General features: G+C 40.7%; 2 protein-coding genes across 3 annotated transcripts; one reads left to right on the top strand and one right to left on the bottom strand.

The window, feature by feature from the left end:
* Window positions 1–330: 330 nt before the first annotated feature.
* Window positions 331–10698, bottom strand: ddt (D-dopachrome tautomerase). The gene is made up of 3 exons (XM_014127876.3): window positions 10473–10698; window positions 1965–2140; window positions 331–1380 (listed from the first exon to the last, which is right to left on the bottom strand). Exons 1-3 carry the CDS (start codon window positions 10578–10580, stop codon window positions 1308–1310), a joined length of 357 nt encoding a protein of 118 aa, XP_013983351.1. The 5' UTR covers window positions 10581–10698; the 3' UTR covers window positions 331–1307.
* Window positions 9777–21491, top strand: LOC106562835 (palmitoyltransferase ZDHHC12-B). 2 transcript variants are annotated; one of them, XM_014127875.3, is made up of 5 exons: window positions 9777–10100; window positions 17416–17555; window positions 17671–17763; window positions 18911–19077; window positions 19294–21491. In XM_014127875.3, the coding sequence occupies exons 1-5, from the start codon at window positions 10061–10063 to the stop codon at window positions 19607–19609; spliced, it is 756 nt and encodes a 251-aa protein (XP_013983350.1). In that variant the 5' UTR covers window positions 9777–10060; the 3' UTR covers window positions 19610–21491. The 2 variants fall into 2 exon arrangements, with proteins under 2 accessions (XP_013983350.1, XP_013983349.1); XM_014127874.3 differs by lacking the exon at window positions 9777–10100 and adding an exon at window positions 13469–14263.
* The last annotated feature ends 18 nt before the right edge of the window (window positions 21492–21509 follow it).

The following is a 21509-nucleotide window of genomic DNA, read 5'->3' as shown; positions in this document are numbered from 1 at the left end:
TAATGACGAGGAGATAGAGAGATGAGGCAGACAGAGGCTCTGCTGACCAAACTGATGAACAAGGATAAAGCTCCGGAGCTGTTCCACTGACCCTGACAGATAAAACAGACCTTTATTTGGTGGCAGACCTGGAAAAGCAGAAGACATCCTGACAGATGCCATGCATACAGTAAGATAAGAGGGATGTTCTTGTAATTTCAACACAAGCCTACCAATAATTTGCAAGATCATTGACATGTTCCTTGCCATTTTAAACAAAATTACATTAAACTAGTAAGCTGACCCAGCAGGTGCTGTTGCAAGGCAAACTTTTCAAGACGAACAATAATGTATGAAAGGAAAGCACACATCCTAAATGTTTATTTTTTGTTGTTGCCTTTAGTGGGCTGTATCACATGGAAAGATAGCTACATTTTTACATTGGTTTACAGTCCACTTTTCCTAAATATCTAGCTGTTCAATGTCACATTTTACCACACCTTGTATTATTTCAAAACCCTTCCACTCTTCCTGTTGAGTGTAAAGAAATATTGGCAAGACATTAAATCCAGTAAATAATTTAGTCATGCAGGACACAATAATTTAAGTACTTTTACTTCTAGTATGACTAATTGTACAGCAAAGCCTTCACAACATTTACTTGATACTTATATATTAAAAGGACTGAAATTCTAAAGGAATACATTATATGTAAATTTACTAAACACAGTTCTTCACAAATACAGAGTGCATGTTAGTCCAATGCAACACTGTGTTATGTGCTTATCTACTTCTATACTCAACAAATGCATAGAATGGTGTTTCACAGCTGCCGTACATTGACATTTACCTGAATTCCATTGCACAGTACGCACTTAAAGATTTATTGTTAATACTAGTCTATCATCTATGCTAGTCATTGTGGTTCTTACTAACAAAACATAGCAGAAAGAAAATCTCAACCACATTATCAAATGGTTGAGATATGAAATTAATAGGTGAAATGACATAGTAATAGCTTTGAATAAAGGTCAATTGGTTTACATTTCCTCTAATCAAACATGAATATATTCTTATATCATCTAGCTTGTCAAATGTGTGGTTCTGGTTTACTATCGCAGACAACCCTATGTAATATAAATTAATGAGTTTCCAGGGCATAGATTCATGGGGTCAAATACCATAGTGATAAAATTCAATACAGGTCTTTGTCATATGGTATGTCATGTCCAATTGAACGGTGGAAATCCACTGCCAGGGTTTGTTCTCTCCGATGATAACTGTTGTGGAACAGATGTGTGAAGTCATTCTGGTGCAGAAAGTTCCTCCTACAGGTAACTCATAACAGTTCCTTTCTTTCCAACCTGATGTGGCTCCAGTGCGTAGAACCTGATCATGACCCTGTGGAATACAAGTTCACCTACAATTAGATTCATGTATTGAAAACCATATACAGAAGACCATGTGGCTATAATTTAAATCTACTAAATGCAATATTCTATTTATGCAATATCAAATGCAATATAAAGTCAATACATACTTTGAATGCTATTTGGTGTTGCAAGATCTCCTGTGCAACCCCTTACAAGCATAGGTAGTTAGGCTATAATCAATACCTCATGGTAGTAATAGCCTAGACATATGAACTGTCCATAAATCCAGACACACCATGGCATAACAGATAACTACAATTTTTCATCTGTTTCTTGAGTCAAAGTTGAGTTGGGCTCTAAAGAGTCTGCAGGCAGGCCGGGTACAGGAACTTGCAGTGTACAGGAACTGACATACAGAGACACTCCCACTTTTAATCTGAGATAAGGTATCATGACATATTGCCCTTTATCCACACCAATGCAGAAATGCAAAATCCTCTTATCTTATGCGTAACACATTTTTCTGTCATTAGAACAGAGCCAAATCTCTGCAGTAGAGGATAGTACTAAGCTAAAATAAATGAATGATTTGTAGCATAATCAGCTTCTAACCGGTCTTCAGTAAGTCCAAGTTCTCCTGTAAGGAAAGGGAAGATATTGGCACTGTGTTCCTTGTTCTTCTCAGCAGTGTCAGTGACACCGATGGCGGACACGGACAGGATCACGCAAGGAGCACAAGTTCCACCCATGAGCATTGGCAGTCCAGGATTCACCACCAACATCATTCTCTGCATAGAAAACAGACAACATAAAATACACACAAGCACAATTTTTGAATAGAATTAGCTAGCTAGGCTATATCTAAGTATTTAAATATGGACACTGGAGTTAAAACCTTCATAGCCGCTAACTACAGTGCCTTCAGAAAGTATTCACACCCTTGACTTTTTCCACATTTTGTTGTGTTACATCCTGAAATTAAAATAGATTAAGTTGAGATTTTAATTTCAATACCTCATGATGTCAAAGTGGAATTATGTTTTTAGAAATTTTTACAAATTCATTACAAACGAAACACTGAAATGTCTTGAGTCAATAAGTATTCAACCCCTTTGTTACGGCATGCCTAAATAAGTACAGGAGTAAAAATGTGTTTAACAAGTCATATAATAAGTTGCATGGACTCACTGTGTGCAGTAAGTGTTTAAAATTATTTTTGAATGACTACCTTCTCTGTACCCCACAATTATCTCTAAAGTCCCTCAGTCGGGCAGTGAATTTCAAACACAGTTTCAACCACAAAGACCAGGGAGGTTTTCTAATGGCTCGCAAAGAAGGCCACAGTGAAGCTATTAATTACACTTTGGATGGTGTATCAATACACCCAGTCACTACAAAGATACAGGCGTCCTTCCTAACTTAGTTGCCGGAGAGGAAGGAAACCGCTCAGAGATTTCACCATGAGGCCAATGGTGACTTTAAAACAGTTAGAGTTTAATGGCCGTGATAGGAGAAAATTGAGGATGGATCAACAGCATTGTAGTTACTCCACAATACTACCTATACGACAGTGTGAAAAGAATGAAGCCCGTACAGAATACAAATATTCCAAAACTTGCATCCTGTTTGCAATAAGGCACTAGAGCTGTCCCTGACTAAAAAAAATCTTAGTCGACCAAAATTAGTCAGTGCTTTTGACCAATCGATTGGTTGAAATTAAAGCTTACTAAAGAGCAGTGATACTATCAAGAGCATTGTGCGGGTTTCTTCTTTTTCTGATGAAATAAGACACAAATTAATCAATAGAGCCAGAGACCAAGAAAACCTGTCCCGACAATCCTCACTCTGAAGTATTTATTTGGGATACAATTTCTGAGGCTGGTAACTCTAATGAACTTATCCTCTGCAGCAGAGGTAACTCGGGGTCTTCCTTTCCTGTGGCGGTCCTCATGAGAGCCAGATTAATCATAGCGCTTGATGGTTTTTGCGACTGCACTTGAAGAAACGTTAAATGTTCTTGACATCTTCCAGATTGACTGACCTTCATGTCTGAAAGTAATGATGGACTGCCATTTCTCTTTGCTTATTTGAGCTGTTCTTTCCATAATACGGACTTGGTCTTTTACCAAATAGGGCTTTCTTCTGTATACCATCCCTACCTTGTCGTAACACAACTGATTGGCTCAAAAGCATTAAGGAAATTCCACAAATTAACTTTTAACAAGGCACACCTGTTAATTGAAATGCATTCCAGGTGACTACCTCATGAAGCTGGTTGAGAGAATGCCAAGCGTGTGAAAAACTGTCATCAAGGCTAAGGTTGGCTACTTCGAAGAATAATATACAGTTGAAGTCGGAAGTTTACATACACCTTAGCCAAATACATTTAAACTCAGTTTTTCACAATTCCTGACATTTAATCCAGTAAAAAAGTCCTGTCTTAGTTCAGTTAGGATCACCACTTTATTTTAAGAATGTGAAATGTCAGAATAATAGTAGAGATAATTATTTATTTAAGCTTTTATTTCTTTCATCACATTCCCAGTGGGTCAGAAGTTTACATGCACTCAATTAGTAGTTGGTAGCATTGCCTTTAAATTGTTTACCTTGGGTCAAACGTTTTGGGTAGCCTTCCATAAGCTTCCCACAATAAGTTGGGTGAATTTTGGCCCACTCCTCCTGACAGAGTTGGTGTAACTGAGTCAGGTTTGTAGGCCTCCTTGCTCGCACACGCTTTTTCAGTTCTGCCCACAAATTTTCTATAGGATTGAGGTCAGGGCTTTGTGATGGCCACCCCAATATCTTCACTTTGTTGTCCTTAAGCCATTTTGCCACAACTTTGGAAGTATGCTTTGGGTCATTGTCCATTTCGAAGACCTATTTGCGACCCAGCTTTAACTTCCTGACTGATGTCTTGAGATGTTGCTTCAATATATCCACATCATTTTACTCCCTCATGATGCCATCTATTTACTGAAGTGCACCAGTCCCTCATGCAACAAAGCACCCACACAACATGATGCTGCAACCCCCGTGCTTCACGGTTGGGATGGTGTTCTTCGGCTTGCAAGTGTCCCCCTTTTTCCTCCAAACATAACGATGGTCATTATGGCCAAACAGTTCTATTCTTGTTTCATCAGACCAGAGGACATTTCTCCAAAAAGTACGATCTTTGTCCCCATGTGCAGTTTCAAACCGTAGTCTGGCTTTTTCATGGCGGTTTTGGAGCAGTGGTTTCTTCCTTGCTGAGCGGCCTTTCAGGTTATGACGATATAGGACTTGTTTTACTGTGGATATAGATACTTTTGTACCTGTTTCCTCCAGCATCTTCACAAGGTCCTTTGCTGTTGTTCTGGGATTGATTTGCACATTTCGCACCAAAGTACGTTCATCTCTAGGAGACAGAACACATCTCCTTCCTGAGCGGTATGACGGCTGCGTGGTCCCATGGTGTTTAAACTTGCGTACTATTGTTTGTAAAGATGAACGTGGTACCTACAGGCATTTGGAAATTGCTCCCAAGGATGAACCAGACTTGTGGAGGTCTACAATTTATTTTTCTGAGGTCTTGGCTGATTTCTTTTGATTTTCCCATGATGTCAAGCAGAGGCACTGAGTTTGAAGGTAGGCCTTGAAATACATCCACAGGTACACCTCCAATTTACTCAAATGATGTCAATTAGCCCATCAGAAGCTTCTAATGCCATGATATCATTTTCTGGAATTTCCCAAGCTGTTTAAAGGCACAGTCAACTTAGTGTATGTAAAAATCTGACCCACTGGAATTGTGATACAGTGAATTATAAGTGAAATAATCTGTCTGTAAACAATTGTTGGAAAAATTACTTGTGTCATGCACAAAGCAGATGTCCTAACCAACTTGCCAAAACTATAGTTTGTTAACAAGACACTTGTGGAGTGGTTGAAAAATGAGTTTTAATGACTCCAACCTAAGTGTATGTAAACTTCCGACTTCAACTGTGTGTGTGTGTGTGTGTGTGTGTGTGTGTGTGGGGGGGGGGATATATATATACACTGCTCAAAAAAATAATGGGAACACTAAAATAACACATCCTAGATCTGAATGAATGAAATAATCTTATTAAATACTTTTTTCTTTACATAGTTGAATGTGCTGACAACAAAATCACACAAAAATAATCAATGGAAATCCAATTTATCAACCCATGGAGGTCTGGATTTGGAGTCACACTCAAAATTAAAGTGGAAAACCACACTATCAGGCTGATCCAACTTTGATGTAATGTCCTTAACCTCTATGGGCTAGGTGGGACGCTTGCCAGTGTAATCCCGTGGCACGATATTCAAATACCTAAAAAATGCAAAAACTTCAATTTTTCAAACATATGACTATTTTACACCATTTTAAAGACAAGACTCTCGTTAATCTAACCACACTGTCCGATTTCAAAAAGGCTTTACAACAAAAGCAAAACATTAGATTATGTCAGCAGAGTACCCAGCCAGAAATAATCAGACTACCCATTTTTCAAGCTAGCATATAATGTCACAAAAAACAAAACCACAGCTAAATGCAGCACTAACCTTTGATGATCTTCATCAGATGACAACCCTAGGACATTATGTTATACAATACATGCATGTTTTGTTCAATCAAGTTCATATTTATATCAAAAAACAGCTTTTTTACATTAGCATGTGACGTTCAGAACTAGCAAACCTCCGGTGAATTTACTAAATTACTCACGATAAACGTTCACAAAAAACATAACAATTATTTTAAGAATTATAGATACAGAACTCCTCTATGCACTCGATATGTCCGATTTTAAAATAGCTTTTCGGTGAAAGCACATTTTACAATATTCTCAGTAGATAGCCCGGCATCACAGGGCTAGCTATTTAGACACCCACGAAGTTTAGCACTCACCAATATCAGATTTACTATTAGAAAAGTTTGATTACCTTTCCTGTTCTTCGTCAGAATGCACTCCCAGGACTTCTACTTCAATAACAAATGTTGGTTTGGTCCAAAATAATCCATCGTTATATCCAAATAGCGGCGTTTTGTTCGTGCGTTCTAGACACTATCCGAATGGTAAATAAGGGTCGCGCGCATGGCGCATTTCGTGACAAAAGATTTCTAAATATTTCATTACCGTACTTCGAAGCATGTCAACCGCTGTTTAAAATCAATTTTTATGCCATTTTTCTCGTAAAAAAGCGATAATATTCCGACCGGGAATCTGTGTTTCGGCAAATAGAGGGAAAAACACAAAGACGGGGGCGGCCAGTGCACGAGCCTAAGCCCTTTGTCCTCTGATAGACCACTTAGCAAAAGCGCTCGTGTGTTTCAGCCAGGGCTTTGAATTACGTCATTCAGCTTTTTCCCGGGCTCTGAGCGCCCATGGAAGACGTAGGAAGTGTCATGTTAGAGCAGAGATCCTTTGTAATGGATAGAGATGGCAAAGAAGTTCAAGAAATGGTCAGACAGGGTACTTCCTGTACAGAATCTTCTCACGTTTTGGCCTGCCAAATGAGTTCTGTTATACTCACAGACACCATTCAAACAGTTTTAGAAACTTTGGAGTGTTTTCTATCCAAAGCTAATAATTATATGCATATTCTAGTTTCTGGGCAGGACTAATAATCAGATTAAATCGGGTACGTTTTTTATCCAGCCGTGAAAATACTGCCCCCTAGCCATAACAGGTTAAAAAAAATTGGCTTAGCAAAAAAGGCTGAGGCCACCATTGCATTAGCTATCGCTGAACACTGTTCCATGCTGGCATGTGATCACATTGGAGAAGCATGTAGAGCTGCTTTCTCAGACTCCACTGCTGCTACCCACTTCAAAATGCACAGGACAAAGTGCACAGAAATGATTAATGGTGTTCTAGCACCATACTTTCTGAAAAAGTTGGTCGCAGATGTGGGTGACCAGTGTTTCAGCCTCCTCCTTGATGAGTCCACGGATGTAAGTGTTTCTAAGTACCTGGGGGTTGTGGTAAGGTACTTTAGTCACACCAAGCAGACAATTGTATCAACATTTCTGGGGCTTGTTGAGTTGGAGGGAGGAGATGCCAAATCTATAGCCCGTGCTGTTGTTGCTTTCCTCGAGAAGTGTTGTCTTAAAAATGAGAAACTCCTGGGGATAGGGACTGACAATGCCTCATGACGGGGGATTAACAACGGGGTCCATAAAGTGCTGAAGGAGGAGTATGGCCTCAAACATCTGGTTCTTATTCGCTGTGTGTGCCACTCTCTGCAGCTTGCTGTAAGTCATGCGTCCAATGACACCATCCCCTGTAGTGTGGAGTACTTGGTACGAGAGACTTATAACTGGTTTTCAGTGTCTCCAAAGCGCAGGGAGGCCTACAAGGCCATATATGAGACCAACTGTGGGGAGAAACCTTTACAGATAACCAAGGTGTGTGATAAGGGAATCTATATGCTTAAAGGTAATGATTAAAGAATTCCACCCTGAAACATAACTATTAGTGATTATTAGTTTATGTAACAAGTATAATGAATTAGAATGGTAAACTTCAGTGTGACCAAGGAGAGACCGAGAACCATTGAACTATGCATGACCTGACCTGGCTAGAACTCTGAGAAACTTACGATAGGACAGGGAGTCCTTTCAAGGTTCCTCTAATCTCGGGGGAATGCAACTGTCGGCTTGGTAGTGATAAACAGTGGATACAACTCACCTACTGTTCGTGTGTATGTATGTGCGTAGGATATCTACTGTTTGTGTGGAGGTATGTGCGTAAGTAGGGAGTGAATTATAAAATTGATGTCTTTGTATAATGGACTTTAGAGCGCTCTCTGAATAAACTGTACGGACCTTTTGCATAAGCTGAGTCTTTGCCTAATTATTATTAAACCCAGGGTCTTACAAACCTCGGGAATTAGTCAAAGCTTTAATAATTGTTAGTTATTATCATTGGGATTAAAAATTCTCGTGACAGTATGTGCCACACGTTGGCTCTCCATTGAACCTGCGGTTTCACACATTTTGGACCAGTGGGAGGAGCTTTGGCTGCATTTCGCAGTCACCAAGTCCAGTGAACACTGCTACATGGCTGAGGTTTTATACTCCATGTACAGTTATCCTCTTAAGCTACTTGACAGCTTGGTTAGCCTGATCAAGTCTGTGAGCAGCAGGGTGCTGAATCCACTGGCAAATGTTGATGTACTCAAAGGGCCAATAGATGGATACATCAGTCCCAAACCGTACCTTGGTTACCTTTTTGAGTCAAAGGCAGCTGAGCTCCACCTTGCGCCTGAGGATGAAAACAATGTCCGAAAGCGGTTTGTAGCCTTCACCATCTCCCTCACTAATGAGTTGAGGGTGAGACTGCCGGACAACATCGAAGCATTGCAGTACATGTCAGTTTTCAATGTGGAGGAAACTCTAAAGCACAATAAGAACCCTGGAGAAATATAAAAAATAGCCAAGCTCCTTGGATACTCCCCTGCAGAGATGGACAAGATTGTCCAGCAATGGCATGCCATCCATCTTAGTAAATGGAATGAGACAAAAAACACACTGGGCTTCTGGAGTGAGATTTGGACGTTCGGGGCCATGGCTACTGTGTCTGTGTTGTCTTTGCCACACTCGAATGCTGAAGTCGAGAGAGTATTCAGCCAGCAGATGAGTGTGGTAAAAAGCAAACTTAGAAATCGGATGTCCTTGCAGACCCTTAACTCCATCCTGTACATTCGATATGGACTGAAGCTGTCTGGTGAGGCTTGCTATGAGCACCAGCTGCCTGATAATGTTTTGCGGCTTTTTGGCACATCAGCTGCTTACTCATTTAAGTCAGCTCCCTCAGTTGCTGAACCTGCCATAGAGAGCCTTGACCAAAATGACGATGACCCACTCTTTCTGTGAGGGGGGTCTGGGAAAAAAAGACCATTAACCTGAATTAGGGCCAGACTAGTTACCATAATTTTCTCACATTGCCATTGTCAGTTTTTTCAATTGTCTCTTTTTGGTCCATTTAGATTGTATACAAAAAAATGTAAAAAAATGTTATGGTTAAAAATATTCATGTTTTACTGTGACTTGTTGTAGGCGCCTCAGTGGACCATATGGTTAAAAACCAAACCAAATTAAGAAAACGAAATTAAAAAACGAAATAAAATAAAAACTAAGTAACTCCGCCAGTGTCTCTTTTGTGTCACTTTTGCCGGTCCCAAGCCCGGATAAAGGAGGAGGGTTGGAATTGTGACATAAAAAAAAAACAAGAATCGACAGAAGAAAGTTCATTTGTAGTTCTAAACATATTTAGGGTGTTTTTTTACTCACTTTTTGTCTCTCCTACAGCACCCATCACAATTACATGCACATGGCCAATTATGCAAATTAGGTATTGACGTCATTTAGCGACTTTTAAGACAGCCAATAGTTACGTTCCTTATTGAGGAGTTGGCAACGCGCAGTCTGAAAGTTAACACGCATTGCTTGCGATACGATTTTGGCAATATAAGAAACATATTGGCTAGAAATAACTTTCGAAAAACAAAAAAAGGTTAAAATGCACACCTTTATACTGTAAGTGTTCGTACACGGACATCTATTTTACAGCGCTTGTTGACGGAAGACCGACAAGACAGAGGCGGCGACCACCTGTGGTAATAAGCTATCTTGCATGATCGAACAGCTGTGTGTAAGTGTAACTATGGAGGAAGTGTAGCAGAAGTTGTTCATCAGCTCGATGCACACAGCCGTATGGATCTGTGCAAACCTGCTACACAGTAAGTGTTTTTTTAAGATTATTTATCGCTTATCAAAGACAAGTTCCATGTTTCGAGAAAAGTATTGCCCGCAATTATTATTTACGTTTCCAAATGTTAAAACAGAGCGTCGGGATTGTAGTTCACATGGTCCCACTGGTAAGCAGTGCTTATAGCTGAGAACCCTTGGGATAAGGCAGCATGCCTTGAGTTCTCGTGAGCAAGGCTACAGCTAGCCCATTCAATACTGTAGACGGCAAGGCTTGAGTTCGACAACTAGGCTACAACTAGCTAACAGTAATCTAAACAATGCAATGTATCAAAGGCAGACATATGGAGTGAGGCAAAACGTAACTTCACTCAGTAACATTCTTGATGCAGTAGCCTACTCACCTCTTCGGGTTTCCCTAGAACAGCGGCTGTTTTGGAGCACAGCCTTTTCAAGAAATCCTCAGAAAACGTACTCTCAGGTAAATTACTTTCTAAATCAATGAACGGCATGATGATTTTGTAAAGAGGCTGTTCTTCCAGATGAGAAGGCTAGGGAGGTCAATTTGCAGCAAAATTGACTTTGCTCCGGGAACTACGTATCTTCATTGGGGGAAAAAGTACTTCCGTGTCACGGAATTTCGGAAATTTTCAAAATAAAAGTCCCCACTAATAGCAAAAAGTCTCAGTAACTTACATTACATTTAAGTCATTTAGCAGACGCTCTTATCCAGAGCGACTTACAAATTGGTGCATTCACCTTATGATATCCAGTGGAACAACCACTTTACAATAGTGCATCTAAATCTTTTAAGGGGGGGGGGGGGGGGGTTAGAAGGATTACTTTATCCTATCCTAGGTATTCCTTAAAGAGGTGGGGTTTCAGGTGTTTCCGGAAGGTGGTGATTGACTCCGCTGTCCTGGCGTCGTGAGGGAGCTTGTTCCACCATTGGGGTGCCAGAGCAGCGAACAGTTTTGACTGGGCTGAGCGGGAACTGTGCTTCCTCAGAGGTAGGGGGGCCAGCAGGCCAGAGGTGGATGAACGCAGTGCCCTTGTTTGGGTGTAGGGCCTGATCAGAGCCTGAAGGTACGGAGGTGCCGTTCCCTTCACAGCTCCGTAGGCAATCACCATGGTCTTGTAGCGGATGCGAGCTTCAACTGGAAGCCAGTGGAGAGAGCGGAGTGACGTGAGAGAACTTGGGAAGGTTGAACACCAGACGGGCTGCGGCGTTCTGGATGAGTTGTAGGGGTTTAATGGCACAGGCAGGGAGCCCAGCCAACAGCCAGTCACTACAACAATACTGGCGTCCTTCCTAACTCAGTTGCCGGAGTGTAAGGAATTTGGATTTCACCATGAGGCCAATCGTGATTTTAAAATAGTTACCAGAGTTTAATGCAGGGTTTCCCCTAACTTGAACTTGATTGATGAATTACGGTGACTGATTAGTAAGGAACTCCCATCACCTGGTTGTCTGTCGTAATTGAAAGTAAAAAAAAAAAAAAACAGCAGACACTTGGCCCTCCATGGAATGAGTTTGACAACCCTGTGCTAAAGTAAAACTGCCAAACAATGTGGAAAAGAAATGTACTTTACAAGCATTTCGCTACACCCGCAATAACATCTGCTAAACATGCGTATGTGACAAATAAAATGTTATTTGATATGTCCTGAATACAAAGGTTATGTTTGGGGCATATCCAACATCAGAGTACCACTCTTTATATTTTCAAGCATAGTGGTGGCTGCACCATGTTATGGGTATGTGTAACCGATGTGAAATGGCTAGTTAGTTAGCGGTGGTGCGCGCTAATAGCGTTTCAATCGGAGACGTCACTCGCTCTGAGACTTGAAGTAGGGTTGCCCCTTGCGTTGCAAGGGCCGCGGCTTTTGTGGCGCGATGGGTAACGATGCTTCGTGGGGTGTCAGTTGTTGATGTGTGCAAGGGTCCCTGGTTCGAGCCCAGGTTGGGGCGAAGAGAGGGACGGAACCTACACTGTTACATATGCTATTCATTGGCAAGGACTGGGGAGTTTATTTTAAGCACAGGCAAAATCCTATAGGAAAACCTGGTTCAGTCTGGTTTCCAACAGACACTAATGGAGAAACATTAACCTTTCAGCAGGAAAATATCCTAAAACACAAGGCCAAATGTACACTGGTGTTGCTTACCAAGACGACATTGAATGTTCCTGATTGACCTAGTTACAGTTTTGACTTACATCTGCTTGAAAATCTACAGCAAGAAATTAAAATGTCTGTCTAGCAATGATCAACAACCAACTTGACAGAGCTTGAAGATTTTTTTAAATAATGTGCAAATATTGTACAATCCAGGTGTGCTAAGCTCTTAGAGACTTACCCAGAAAGACTCACAGCTGTAATCGCGGCCAAAGGTGATTCTAACATGTATTGACTCAGAGGCGTGAATACTTATGTAAATTGGATATGTGTATTTCATTTTCAATACATTTGAAAAATATATATCATTATTGGGTATTATGGTAAGATGGGAGAGAAAAAATTATATTTAATCAATTTTGAATTCACGCTGTCACACAACAAAATGTGGAATAAGTCAAGGGGTATGAATACTTTCAAAAAGGCACTGTACATGTGCTAGTAGTGATGATAATGTAGGCTACACCTTACATATGAGACAAAGCATTCTACTCTGAAAAATGAACAAGGTAGTTTCCACAGCTGAGCTGTTCAAATGTGGTTGTTATACCCTCTTCTGGTAAATAGATAAAATAGGTCTACTGAATTTACTCCCTGGAACATATATTTTGGGGGGCATTTTTGTATAGCCAAAACGTTAATGTACTGTATCATAGAGAACTTGTCAATAAATGGTAAGATAAGATACACTATGACTGAATGTACTTGAATGTATTCATGATATAGGAAAAATGATTGTCTAAACATTAACAATGATTCATACTTTTTCATATTTAAGTGAAATTTGCATTACATTTGAATTTTAAAAGATGTTCTAAGGTCAAATATGGTAAGTGGAAATGCCTCCAATATGAATCACTGTATATTAGGCATAAGGTTAGCGGTGTGGTTAAGGGTAGTGGTACCATATGATTGTGATATAACCACTTAGATCCCAGGAACCTTCTACTGCATTTTTCAAAATGTCTGATTAGTCGGGAGACAATACAAACAACAAATATTTTTTGTTTTTAATTTTATTTATTTAGTGTATATATATATTTTAAGCCAGTCTGATTGGCTGGGCCAGTGTTCAATCTGGCAGGGCCTCTGCCCAGCCTTGCCCTGCCGTGGCTTCGTCTCTGGTAACATGATTCAGTTTCCAGTACAGTAGCCTACATTTACATTTACATTTAAGTCATTTAGCAGACGCTCTGATACAGAGCGACTTACAAATTGGTGGATTCACCTTATGATATCCAGTGGAACAACCACTTTACAATAGTGCATCTAAAGGGCCTACTGTTACACTTTATTGTTGTTGGTATGTTCAACTCGTATTTCTGATTTGGAAGTTTATAATAAACAGCCTTGGGGCTATTTTAGATAGCACATGAATGCTGAACGTCTTTCCCAGTCAGTGTTCTGAAATTCTGAGAGCACATGAACACAGCAGAAATATATGTACACAATGATGTCATACATTGCATGTACCACGTGAACGCAATGACCAATAGAATTAACGTATCCGAAGGAACGCCAGTAACCCTGGACAATAATATTGCAGCGCTTCAGAGACTCTCTGATCATATTTATTAGAGCGAAAATGATTGAAAGCTATTTTGGTGATTAGGAATAAATGTAGCTAGCAGACTAGTTTTAAGGTTGTATGTCTCTAACCAGCAAGCTTCGTATATTAATTTCGGAATTGAGTTAATGTAGACCATTCCAGTCGCCATTTGGAGAGAAACATCGAGCTGTTGGGCTAGTTGGCAAGATAACTGGATACAGTAACGCTGACCGCTAGCTATGGTTATGTGGGACCATGGTGATAAAGGCTAGTTAGCTAAATGCATTTTGTTAGCTAACTATAGTAGGCCAGTTCTCGTAACCTGATGCATACCGGTACCAGTCTATTGCTACGTGTTGAAAAATGCTAGGATGTTCAAAAATGTGTTCGGGTCAGGATTTATTGTAAGAACCGCGCACGTTATCCTGACATGGGTAATAACACTGATACTCTTCCTACATGATACAGGTAAGTGCACTGAATTTAAATTCATTTTCAGATGCCAGTATCCGTTGCACGGCAGTAATGCATAGATGACATATGCATTATTACACTGTAATGCATACCATCAAACCACACTTCCACTTATCACCAAATATGGTGTTGTGAGGAAGTCCAGTGCCATTGCGTGGAGAGTGGGAGAAGATGGAGATAGATGAAACTTGGCTGACAACCTGCTATATTTTCTCATCAATGAAATTTGATTTCAGTACAGTTTTCTGTTCCCAAAACTAGAATCTGTTAAATAAAATGTGATTTGTCACATGCACCAAATGCAACAAGCCCTTAACCAACAAATCAGTTGTAAGAAAAACAAGTGTTAAGTAAAAAATACATAAATAAGAAATAAAAGTAACAAATAATTAAAGGTACCGGTAGAGTCAATCAATGTGCAGGGGAACCGGTTAGTCGAGGTAATATGTACATGTAGGTAGAGTTAAAGTGACTATGCATGGGGGGGGGGGGGACGACAGAGAACAGTCTATGACTAGGGTGGCTGGAGTCTTTTTGACAATTTCTACCACTGTTGTGTCATCAGCAAACTTAATGATGGTGTTGGAGTCGTGCCTGGCCATGCAGTCATGAGTGAACAGGGAGTACAGGAGGGGGCTGAGCACGCACCCCTGAGGAGCCCCCGTGTTGGGGATCAGTGTGGCGGATGTGTTGTTACCTACCCTTACCACCAGGGGGCGGACCGTCAAGAAGTCCAGGATCCAGTTGCAGAGGGAGGTGTTTAGTCCCAGGGTCCTTAGCTTATTGATGAGCTTTGAGGGCACTATGGTGTTGAACGCTGAGCTGTAGTCATTGAAGAGCATCCTCACATAGGTGTTCCTTTTGTCCACGTGGGAAAGTACAGTTACGAACAGAGTGCACACTAAGTTTTGTAGACTTAACCCTTTGCCAAATTTGCGTTGTGTAGAAGGAGTGCGACAGTGAAATTAGTTATTGCACAGGCACACTTTTCAGAGTATCTGCTCGCTAATGGGAATATGCAAGCACATGCTAAAATGTGCCAATTGGATCTTGCTAGCTTGTGCGTGGCTCTGCCCAACTCCTTGCTTGTTCTGCCCGCTGTGCTTTATTTGCTCCCTTTGGAAACGATGATGATAAATCGTAGGTTAGTTATTTACCAGTATCTTTGATCACAGTGCCACCAACATGATCAACAAAGCAGCCAATTAGGTAGCTGATAAAAGTAGCTACGGTCCTTATTGGTCGAGACAGTTGGACTAATCTCATAAGCCACAGTCTGTAAGATAAGGCTATATTCCAATTAGGGAAAAATACATTTTTATTTTTATTTATTTTTTACCTTTTATTTAATTAGGCAAGTCTGTTAAGAACAAATTGTTATTTTCAATGACGGCCTAGGAACAGTGGGTTAACTGCCATGTTCAGCGGTAGAACGACAGATTTTTACCTTGTCAGCTCGGGTATTCGATCTTGCGGCCTTTCGGTTACATTGATTTGACATAGATTTGCTGGCATAGATTTAGTAAGCCTTTGCGTGATCGTGTATAACTTGGTATGTCATTCCTAGAGCACTTCATGCAGTGTCACAGAAAGCAATTGCTATTTGCAAGTGAAAATGTCATGGGATACATAGACTCCATTATTAATCAAATCAAATTTATTTTTATATAGCCCTTCGTACATCAGCTGATATTCTCAAAGTGCTGTACAGAAACCCAGCCTAAAACCCCAAACAGCAAGCAAAGCATGTGAAAGAAGCACGGTGGCTAGGAAAACCTCCCTAGGAAAAACTCCCTAGAAAGGCCAAAAACCTAGGAAGAAACCTAGAGAGGAACCAGGCTATGAGGGGTGGCCAGTCCTCTTCTGGCTGTGCAGGGTGGATATTATAACAGAACATGGTCAAAATGTTAAAATGTTCATAAATGACCGCCGCCGCCAACCCAGACAGGAAGACCACGTCAGTGACTCAACCCACTCAAGTGACGCACCCCTCCCATGGACGGCATGGAAGAACACCAGTAGGCCAGTGACTCAGCCCCTGTAAAAGGGTTAGAGGCAGAGAATCCCAGTGGAAAGAGGGGAACCGGCAAGGCAGAGACAGCAAGGGCGGTTCGTTGCTCCAGCCTTTCCGTTCACCTTCACACTCCTGGGCCAGACTATACTTAATCATAGGACCTACTGAAGAGATAAGTCTTCAGTAAAGACTTAAAGGTTGAGACTGAGTCTGCGTCTCTCACATTGGTAGGCAGACCATTCCATAAAATTGAGCTCTATAGGAGAAAGCCCTACCTCCAGCCGTTTGCTTAGAAATTCTAGGGACAATTAGGAGGCCTGCGTCTTGTGACCGTAGCGTACGTGTAGGTATGTACGGCAGGACCAAATCGGAAAGATAGGTAGGAGCAAGCCCATGTAATGCTTTGTAGGTTAGCAGTAAAACCTTGAAATCAGCCCTTGCCTTAACAGGAAGCCAGTGTAGGGAGGCTAGCACTGGAGTAATATGATCAAATTTTTTGGTTCTAGTCAGGATTCTAGCAGCCGTATTTAGCACTAACTGAAGTTTATTTAGTGCTTTATCCGGGTAGCCGGAAAGTAGAGCATTGCAGTAGTCCAGCCTAGAAGTAACAAAAGCATGGATTAATTTTTCTGTGTCATTTTTGGACAGAAAATTTCTGATTTTTGCAATGTTACGTAGATGGAAAAAAGCTGTCCTTGAAACAGTCTTGATATGTTCTTCAAAAGAGAGATCAGGGTCCAGAGTAACGCCGAGGTCCTTCACAGTTTTATTTGAGACGACTGTACAACCATCCAGATTAATTGTCAGATTCAACAGAAGATCTCTTTGTTTCTTGGGACCTAGAACAAGCATCTCTGTTTTGTCCGAGTTTAAAAGTAGAAAGTTTGCAGCCATCCACTTCTTTATGTCTGAAACACAGGCTTCTAGCGAGGGCAATTTTGGGGCTTCACCATGTTTCATTGAAATGTACAGCTGTGTGTCGTCCGCATAGCAGTGAAATTTAACATTATGTTTTCGAATGACATCCCCTATTAACCTTTTGGTGGCCATTTATTTGATCGTATTTCATTGTCCAACATTTTAGTAGTAGCTACTAGTTAGTAAACATTGCTAATTTATTCTTGTTTTGCAGACCTGAGGAAGCAAGAGGAGAGGGGAGAGCTCATCCAACCTGTGCTCTTTGTCTTGCTGGTCCTTGTGTCGGTGTTGCTGTACTTCGCAGTCTCACTCATGGATCCTGGCTTTGTCCTATCTGACGGTAGTGACTTACAGGTGCGTCAAACCAAGGTTTTGCTTACTTCACAACACATGAACACAGTAATGCATATCAATGCTCAGGAAATGCATTAAAGCTAAAAAAAACTATGCACTTGTACTGCATTTTTAGTTCACCCTTGGCATCACTGAGGAGACGCAGGACATGATTCCACCAACAACCAAGTCTCTGCGACAGCGGCGCTGTGGTCATTGTCTGCTCCAGGTATGGAGTGGGCTACTGTAGTATTTCTTTTAGATTTTTTTTGTCTTTAACCTTTATTTATCCAGGGGGAACCCATTGAGACCAGCGTCTCATTTACAAGGGTGCCCTGGGAACAATACATTAACATGATCAGTCTCGATACAAAACTATAAATTTACAATTACACATTACAACAAATCAAATTCAAAAGCGACAGATAACATGTATATGCGCTAGGGGCATAATAACTAAAAGCAATCTTCCTGGACTCTGGAGACCCGCGGAACCTCTAAAAACTTGAGAACGAGTCTGATGGTGGCTTGCTTTCCAATTAAGAAGTGAGGTAAGGTAGTATGGTAGTTACAGACTCCCAGCCAACATAATTACATAAAAGGCAATGATGTGTACTAAAATTGTCTCCAGTGATAAAATACAGGCTGAAATCTAAAGGTTTTTAAAACAGAGGCTGCTGCATGCATGTAGATTACATCACCATAGTCAAGTACTGGCAGGAGTTATGCTTGAACAATTTTCCTCCTGTTTTCATAAGTAAGGCAGCATTTTTTTCTATAAAGGAGACGATTGTAATTCTCAGCTTCTTTGTTAGTTTTTCAATGTGTGTTTTAAAAGACAGCTTATCATCAATCCAAGTACTTAAATACTTATAATGAGGGACTTGTTCAGTTTGGCATCCCTTCAAGGTGCAGATACACAGATGTTCTCCAACATTTAGCACTAATTTAATGTTGGTGAGCGATTCTTGAATTTAATCAAAGCCAAGCTGACGGTTGTTAATGGCCTGCTGCACTGAGGGGGCACAGGAATAAATAACTGTCATCTGCATAGATATGTAGGACAAACCAACATTATTCATGTAAATAGTGAACAGTAAAGGGCCTAGTATTGAGCCTTGTACACCTGTTTACATGTATATTTACTGCGTATGTATTCCTGAGGTGACATTAGGAGGGATGATGTAATCCTAGGATGCTGACAGACACACCATCTGCTCTCACTCTGTTAAGAGATTCTCTCACTCAATTATGGTCATGGCAAGATAAGCTTCTGGCATATGATATGAGTACAGGTCAGTGGACTAGTTTATGACCAGAAAGAGCTTTCTGTAACTCCTCCTTCCCCCCCCTTTCCCATTCATGTGCCCAAGCAGCAGCCAATGAGATCCAAGCACTGTCAGACCTGTCAGCACTGCGTGCGTCGCTACGACCACCACTGCCCCTGGATCGAGAACTGCGTGGGCGAGAGGAACCACCGCTGGTTCGTGCTCTACCTGGCTGTCCAGCTGTTGGTGCTGCTGTGGGGCCTCCACATGGCCTGGTAAGTGGAGATGGGTCTTCAGAGGTCATTCATACATGGTTGTGGTGACCCACAGGGTATGCAATACAGGGTTTACAAAAACATTTGCACACCCTGTGGGTCACCACAACCAGGATCGAAGATCTTGATAATACAGATGATTTTTGCTTCAATTTATCATATGATGCACTGTTGTTTCAGAAGTGTGGCCAATCTCACCTGTTCTCTGTGACGCAGGTCGGGCTTCACCACGGCACCCACCTGGCAGCTGTGGCTGCGTGGCAATGGCGTGCTGCTGGGTACGGCAGCGGTGGTGGCGGTGCTCTCCCTCACCGTGCTCCTACTCCTGGGCTCCCACCTCTACCTGGTCTCCCTCAACACCACCACCTGGGAGTTCATGTCGCGCCACCGCATCTCCTACCTCAAGCACTGCGGCGCCGACGAGAACCCGTTTGACCGTGGTGCGCTGCGCAACCTCTGGGGCTTCTTCTGCGACTGGGGCGCCATAGTGTGGGAGCAGGTGTACTTCAGAGAGGGCAACGACCCCATCTGATTAGCAAACAAGCTAACTAACTAACTCGCTGTCTACTCAAGTTCTTAATTCCTTCCCTAGAATTCCTCCAATTGTGTTTACATCCTCCTTTCTAGAAGTATCTTTATATGAGACAGACATCCAAATGAACTATGAACTTTGCTAGTATGTAAGTGGATTTCAATGGAATTGAGCGCAATCCTGGTATTTATTTCAGTTGACTAGTGACATGATAAAAAAAAAACATATTTGTCAGGAAGACAGGAAAAGTTTTACTGAAACAAATAGGTCAGATATTCAATCTTGGTAAGAAAGGTAATTGCAGTGAGCCTGTGAATAGTAGTGCGATTCTTAGTGTTGCTATGTTTATTTCCTATCCTTCCAACTTACCCTTGCCTTTGACAACCACTACACTCCCACCCACTCCAATACCTTCTTCTGTCCAAAGAATCATTTCTAAGAGTGAAGAGTAAAAAATATCACTTAAGTATTAGGAATTTGAGCTAAGGGAACTCTTATGTGTTGAAGGGAACACATTTACAGAATAGATCAATAGATCACATAATTCCTTGACAGTTAGATGAACAGAAAGGCAATTCACGTATGGCCTGTTTTTCTATTCCCTGAGTTTACTAAGCTATAACAAGCTATAAGCTAACTGTTGTTATATACAGGATAAAGGTACTTTCATATACTGTTGTTGATGTAAAACTGTCTATACTTGAGAGCATGATTTGATTCCTTGTTGGTGTATTTTCCCCAATATCGACTCGGCATTGACAGAGGCTCTGTAGCCACCAAGTGGCTGATTGACTCAGTCAATCAAGTCTTTAGGCTGTGTTTACACATGCAGTCTAATTCTGATCTTTTGCCCAATTATGGGCCAAAGATAAGATCTGATTGGTCAGAAGACCAATTATTGGCAAAAGATCAGAATTGGGCTACCTGTGTTTACACAGCGTTAGATTTCCAGAAGCGCATTCCTCTTAACCATTTGAGTATTTTTGCATATTGAAATATTGTTACGAATATCACATTTTCAATGCCTGGTTTACTGTAATAGTTGAGTTTTATTGAATCTGTACAAAAAGGCATGTTAGGTTTTAAGGCTGCACTACAGCTCAAAGCTTCCTGGCAACAGGGTTAATATGAAAGCAAAGGTCAGCCATGTGTTGGCAAATTAATAAATAACTAAAATGGTAATTCAGTTATATCAATATATTTTTGGTAGTACCATGATCTATCGACAAATTATTGCACCTCTTATAAAATGCTAGTGAGGCGTTTTATTTGCGATTGTATTATCTATTACTATAAAGTATAGTAAATGTGAAAAGCACACAATTTGCACCATCACCAGAGGTGGTTTGAAAAATGATCTGATCTTGGGTGAAACTCCATACGTGTTTAATCATTCACTTAAATAATTTCTCACTTTTTCAATTGACAGAATGTCATACTATTTTTGTAAACAGGTTTATCACTCTTGATGCAAATCAACCTTTTTGGAACATAAGTTTGCATGAGATTTTTATATCTAGTTTTTTGTAACTTTAGGAATAATTGTAGAGAACTTATTTAAAGGAGTGCAATGTGTGTGTTCCCTAACTTAATCAGTAGTAATTCTGTGTAATAGGAGAGCATAGAAAAACATTACAGAAATTAGCAATAATGGTAATATTGTCATCTTTTTATAGTATCGGAAAATCTTTCTGGCTCTTCCAGTACAATTTAAAGATAAATGATGTGATTTTATATACATTTATGTTTGGTCTTGTAAGTGCTGATTTCAGTGTGAATTGTTTATGAACAAAGTAATTTATGCAATATTACATTTTTTTAAGAAATTGTTTGAAATGCAGTAGACCTATCAATAAATTGAAATGTTTATTTCAGAAAAATGCTTCATGAGTCTAGTAGA

This window comes from Salmo salar, chromosome 11, assembly GCF_965601325.2.
Source record: "Salmo salar chromosome 11, fSalSal1, whole genome shotgun sequence".
Classification (NCBI taxonomy): Eukaryota; Metazoa; Chordata; class Actinopteri; order Salmoniformes; family Salmonidae; genus Salmo; species Salmo salar.
Note: the sequence above shows the minus strand (reverse complement) of the source record. Positions and strands in the feature narration are given on the sequence as shown.